Source organism: Ambystoma mexicanum, chromosome 1p, assembly GCF_040938575.1.
Source record: "Ambystoma mexicanum isolate Mex_15411 chromosome 1p, UKY_AmexF1_1, whole genome shotgun sequence".
NCBI lineage: Eukaryota > Metazoa > Chordata > Amphibia > Caudata > Ambystomatidae > Ambystoma > Ambystoma mexicanum.
The window spans coordinates 97,244,633-97,250,786 of record NC_090921.1 but is presented as its reverse complement, the minus strand read 5'-3'; the positions used below and the strand labels follow the sequence as shown (position 1 = coordinate 97,250,786).

General features: G+C 46.0%; 1 protein-coding gene across 1 annotated transcript; it reads right to left on the bottom strand.

Annotated features, from left to right (window-relative positions):
* Positions 1 to 1,054: 1,054 nt before the first annotated feature.
* Positions 1,055 to 5,776, bottom strand: LOC138453198 (serine/threonine-protein kinase SBK1-like). Its single transcript, XM_069605860.1, has 3 exons — positions 5,608 to 5,776; positions 2,363 to 2,565; positions 1,055 to 1,957 (listed from the first exon to the last, which is right to left on the bottom strand). The coding sequence occupies exons 1-3, from the start codon at positions 5,774 to 5,776 to the stop codon at positions 1,055 to 1,057; spliced, it is 1,275 nt and encodes a 424-aa protein (XP_069461961.1).
* Between the last annotated feature and the right edge of the window lie 378 nt (positions 5,777 to 6,154).

Below are 6,154 nucleotides of genomic sequence, written 5' to 3'. Positions count from 1 at the left end.
CCAAACCAAGCTAAAAAGTCGGTCTTTAAATGCCACTATTGCCACAACTAACTTTACATTTCTTTGGTGAAAGCTGGTATCCTATCACCATAAACAAATTACAAAACAAAATCAACAAAGGAAAACCAACCCAGTTCTCTTCTGCCAAGAAACAATTACCTATTAAGTGGAAAAATGGAATACATTGCATTCCCGGGATTTCACATTGGAAACACTAGTTAATAATACAATTGCTTGTAGAGGCGGGATTTCTGATTTCTTGAGATAAAGTATCCTTTGTTCACCCAAACTGTGAGTCAGTGAGATTCAATAATGTTGTTCCAGCAACTGAGAGCTCATACAAACCCTCTTTCTTAAACTATGAAGCCACCAAATTCAATTATTAAATATTATTTTTGTGAGCCAAACTTCATTTTGATTGGTGCAGACAGTGATGTGTCACAATTATATGTTATGTAAAAGGGAGCTAGCCAATATGAAATGGATGGGGACTAGTGTGCAAGACCATAGAAGAACCATACATGGCCAGAAGCATGAAGGGCAGGTCTACACAGAGATTTTGTTGTCCCGTCTTTTGAGTTGCAGGGTTTAGTATTATGTTAACAGAAGTCCTGCCATTCCTGGTTACTGCTCCACTTCTCCAGAATAGGGTAGAAGTCAGAGTAGCTATTCTGGGAGTAAGTCCCCAGAGAGACTTTTAGACCACCCGGCTGGCACGCACTGAGAGCACTGGGATTTCATCATTTAGGCCAGAGGTTAAGCTGTCAATTTCATGCATTGCTTAATGGGTTATCAAGCTTTAGGAAGGGCACAGTGGATGGGCAAAGGAGCATCTGCCCTGTTATGCGCAAATTTGTGGAGGGACTCTACTTCATTGTGTTCAGGGTGGGGAAGCCTTTGGGAGATCCCTGCATGTGGCAGAATGCTGCAGTCTGTCACCAGTTCATGTTCTGGATCCCCTGAATTACAAATCTTTGCAACGGGGTCCACGATTTACACAGCTATGAGCCATAGAGGCACCCATCATTTTACTCACCCAACAATGGACTGATGCTCACGTGGCTTCCACCTCGGGTCCAAGAGTGACGGTTATCTCCCCGTTCTTGACCTCCAACCTAAACGACGTCCCCGGGGGAAAGTCCTCAATGCCCTCAGTGAACACAAGGATAAGTTCCATGTCCGCTCGCTCGTGCTCGACCACTTCTTCTGGCTGGATAACCACTCCTTCCACCACCAAATCTTCTTCCTGCACCACCTCTTCTTCATCCCCCACCTCTCCCTCCATCGCCCGTACATCGCCTTCTGAACTATGCACCAGCTGTAGCAGCTCTTCCTCCTCTGCCTCACTTTCTGAGCTATGCTCCTGCAGTTCCAGCTCTTCCTCCTCCACCTCACTTTCTGAACTGACCACTGCCACAAAGTCCTCTGCTTTCCAAGGCACATCGAGGTACTGCTGAATGTTCTTGATGGAGCACCTTCTCAGTGGGTGGAAGCTCAACATTTCTTTGATGCCCTGCACGGCTTCAGGGGTGAACCTCTGCCAGTAACCGGGAACAGGTGAACTGTACCCACTCATCTGCCACCAGTAAAAATCTTTGTAATGCCTGTCCGATGGCAAAGCCTGTTTCCAGGGGAAGAAGCCAGTCAAGGTGGTCACAATGACAACAGCCATGGCCCACACATCAAGGCTGGGGTGCAAGAACAGCGTTTCTGGCTTTCTGAGACAGCAAAGTTCAGGAGCCATGTATGGGATGATGCAGTTCATGGAAGGGATACTGGTGCCAGCCATAGTTGTAAGCCCAAAGTCACTCAACTTGACGCAGCGGCACTCTGGGTCCATGAGCATGATGTTGTCCGGTTTGATATCCCGGTGCACAAGCCCCAGTCCATGCATATAGTCTAATGCGCTGGTGACCTGCAGCACACACCGCTTCACCATAGCTTCTGGAATTCCAACCTAGAGAAGAAAAAAGCAAAAGACGCAACATTAATCAATCGTTCATACAGCCCTTATTTAGCACCAATCAGAATTGCAATTCATTGTACTGCATTGCATATGTATTTGTGTTCTCAGCGCCTGCTCACTTCTTGTGTATTCCAGACAATGGACGAGGATAATGTGGTCTTTAGATCAATATCAAGACTCTATTGGTACACCCGTTATGTCCAAAGAAAGAGCTCAGAGCTATATGCCGAAACATTTGGCATGTTTAATGGCTAATGGAGACAAATTACCATGCCATTAATCAGGTAAACCCCAAGTTCTTCTAGTGTAAGCTATGGAATTAGCAATGCTTAATAAGTGACAATATGTAAGCAGTAGTGCCCTATATTCTAGTTTGTCCCTTTTTTGCTTCCGTACCTCAGGTATTAGAAGAGAATGAAGACTCCCAGCCGGTGCCACCTCCTGAGCGAGGATATAGTGGTCCACAGTCTGCCATGCAACAATCAGGGTAGTTATGATGCTGGGGTGGGCACTGAGTAGGAGGGATGTGCTGAACTCCAACAGGAAGGATTGCCGAAGTATGCGATTCTTGGGCAGTAGCTTCAGAGCAACAGTCGCATCTGTTGGAAGTGAAGGACGAAAAAATGCCTGTTAGTGTGACGTTATCAATATCAGTGTCAGCAGTAACAGTGGTAATATATAGACCCATAAAAATGCAATGCCCCAGGAATGTTTCTGGCATTGTATCTTTTACCCAACCCTGCCAACCCACACTCCATCGAAAAATCCACTGCCATCCACATTGTCTTCATCGACAAAATCTGCAAGATTCACCAGCATATTGACACCAGCTCTGCATTCACAGACCCACCTCACGTCCCTCTTTGCGAAATTTCCACCTCCTGGACAACATTCCAGACACTGTCAACAGAGGACATGGTCGAAACCTTGGCTGTCCTGAAAGACACATGGTATACAGAAGACATCCTCCAGCACCCATCCTCAAGATCCTCCTCACAGAAGCTCTCCTTCCCTAACTGGACATCATCAACAGCTCCCTAACTCAGGCACCTTACAATGGTGCATGGGGATCACAAGCCTTGTCCTATATGGGTTCAAGTCCTACCTCACCATCAGCAAGCAGTTTGTTTCCGATGGACTCCTCTAGATTGCTACCCTTCACCTGTTCCTGTTGAGTACAGCAGAGTTCCGTCCTCTCCCCAGTGATCTTCAATCTATACACAAAGCCACTTGGAACCCTGCTTGCCACACAACACCCACCAATACACCAACGACACACAGCTATACCTCATGACTGACTCTATCAAGGACATCCATAGGCTCAAAGCATGCCTCTTGCTGATCCAGTCTTGGATGTTCAGTGAATACTTGAAGCTCTACCCCTCCAAGACAGAATTCCTACTCCTCACTGACAACACCGACCACCCAGACCTGGCTATCAACCATGAACTCTCAGGGCTTCACACCCAAGCTCACCCAAGGCGCAAGTCCATTGGGTTCCACATCGACAAAAACCTCTCCTTCAAGACACACATAGCTAAGGAAACTCAGAGCGCTTTGAATCAACTCTCCCTCTTGCGATGAGTCAAACCCTTCCTCTCCCCGGACAGCTTTAGATCCAGTGCTCAAGCACTATTTCTATCCCACCTGGATTTGGGCAATGCACTCCTTGAAGGCTTCCCGTCATCCTATGAGAAGTGAGAAGTATCCTATACATGGCTGCATGTCTCATCAAGGGTCTGTGCAGATACGAACACCGGCCCTCATCGACCTTCACTGTCTCCCACTGCATGTGCAAATCACCTTCAAGTCTTGCTGCATCATCTATAAAGCAGTTCCCCTCAAGTCACCCAGCTACCTCGCAGGGAAACTCAGCATCTCCGGTGGACAGCCCACCACCAGAAGCAAGGACACGTTGTGAGGAGCGTGACAGTATTCTCCCACCCACTCCCTTTGGATCCTCCATTCAGGTGGCATGGGAAGGGCCATCGCTTTTATAGCCCGACCCTGGGGGTGGACAAGCATTGAGAATCACCTGAGTGGAGGGTCAAAGGGGATTGGGAGGATACCCGAGGGCCAGACGTGGTATCTTCCCAATCCTGAAAACACCTTACCCTACTCTCCCTCAGCCTTTGTGGGATGTTTACACTCTCACCTCATCTCCCTCTGCCCATCGGAGGACAGATTCGGGAAGAAAGAAAAGTGTGAAAGTTAAATGTGAAAGTAAAGCGAAAAGTCTGAAAGTGCAGCAAGGAGACATAAAGCAGATTGGGGTGAAAGGCAAGGAAAAGCCTGATCGAAGCTGAAAGTGATAGAAATTGGGAAAGAAGCAGCGAGTGGCCCGTAGTGAGAGAGGGGCACGAGAAAGGAAAAGAAGAGTGCCTGTGGCAGGCGAATGAAGGTGCACGTGTGCCCGGTAAAAAAAGAGGGTGCAAGTCTGCATGGAAAGAACAGCAAATCAATAAAGTGAAGGTGTGCACTGAAAGGAAAGCAGAAGGAGAAAGGATGCAGAAAGCATCCGAAGAGCCTGGCATTTTCTAAGCCCTCTGTTTCTACCCCATGAAGGAATGGTTTGTGAATTCAAGAAATCATATGTTGCGTTTGTAAGCTGAAAGGGGCCTGGGCTTGGGGACAGGAACCCTAAGAGCCCTCACCAAGTCAAGAGACTTGTTAGTTTTTGTTGAAGTGGTAACACGATTGAAGCTTGGGGAAGGGAATCCTGGAAAGATTACAAAAGGAACTGCGTTACTATATGGTGTTTTGAAACTTGATGAAGCTGAAGCTGGGTAAAGGGAACCCTGAGGGACTAAAAGATACTGAAGGTTGTTGGGATAACTAGAAGGGACCTGGGAAGACGGTCTTACTGTGGATTGAACTTATTTGTGTGACATTGACCCAGCAGCACCTGGTTAGAAGACCACCTGAAAACAACCCTGGTTTCCAATCTTGTTGAACCACTATTTTTTCTTAGTTTTTAAAAGACTTCCTATCACATTTTTGTATAGAATGAGGGGCAAGCATAGGTTTAGACACACAGTGACGGCCATTAGAGGCATCAGTTGAGGGAATTATCCCTTTAGAGTTAGTGCCAGTCAGGCATTACACCATACCCAGAACTTTAGTCAATAAAGGTTTTCAAATGAACCCACTTGAGTCTGTGTCTCTCTTTATCATGGCTGACTCACAAGGTGCAGATTTGAAATCCGCCACTGCAAAAAGGAAAGGACCAGAAACAAGCCTTATCTGCCTAAAACCCAAAATGATGGAACATCCTCCCTGTCAGCATCAGACTCACCCCCAAAATTTAGAAAATAACTCGACCCACCTCTTCAGGGAGTCTCTCCTCCACAATACATAGGCCCTCTTGTACCACCGACTTGTTAGAAGCCGCATGGTCCCCTACCTCCCGCCACCCGGTACAGCTGTACCCCCCTGTATCCTACCCTGATGTATATCTGCTCTGTTGTTACGATGTGAAAAGCGGTACGTTATGCATCTGTAATGATGTACACCTCTGTAAAGTGCTCCATTATGTATCTGTATTGGTGTATGCCTCTGCAAAGTGCTCTGTTGCTTCTCGAAGCCAAGTCCATTCTCAATAAATATCATAATAATCATAATTTTAAAACCGCATATCTTACCTGAGCCCCGGTGCTTGCCCAGCACAACTTGTCCATATGTTCCACGCCCCAATTCACGGAGGACATCAAAGTGCTCTGCAATCTCCATGGTGACCATGTGCTCTGCAGTGAGCAATAGCAGGTCCGTCAGGGCACGTTCTTTGGACAGGGACAATTCTATGGCAGACATCTTGCTGGAGATGGAAATATTGAAGAGTGCTATCAGTTGATGTCTACTGAGAGCTTCCAGTCACAAGCAGATCATCGCTGATGGCATATGGATTCTCATTATGATTGGCTATTAATATGCCCTACTTCATGCAACATACATGACCAGACAAATATCAAATAGTGTGTCAAAAGTGTATATTTTAATACAATTATTAATTGCATATTATACAAAGTTAGAATTTATACAATTAGTAGAAATAGTTTTAATTGTCCTAAAAACAGAAAATCTATCAGATGCTGATTTTTTTTTAAATAAGTCTTTACTTGTGAATCAAAATGCTGAAATTTGAGTCGTCTTTCTATATTCAACTTCAAAAACCCCACTTCCAAAACGGTA

Bases quoted from the DNA above. Each gene is read 5' to 3' on its own strand.
- LOC138453198 (XM_069605860.1), bottom strand. From the start codon at position 5,776: ATGTCTGCCATAGAATTGTCCCTGTCCAAAGAACGTGCCCTGACGGAC. The intron at 2,566-5,607 runs GTAAGATATGCG...CACTTCCAACAG, and splicing joins GGGCAAGCACCGGGGCTCAG to ATGCGACTGTTGCTCTGAAG. The intron at 1,958-2,362 runs GTACGGAAGCAA...TTTCTTCTCTAG, and splicing joins ATTCTCTTCTAATACCTGAG to GTTGGAATTCCAGAAGCTAT.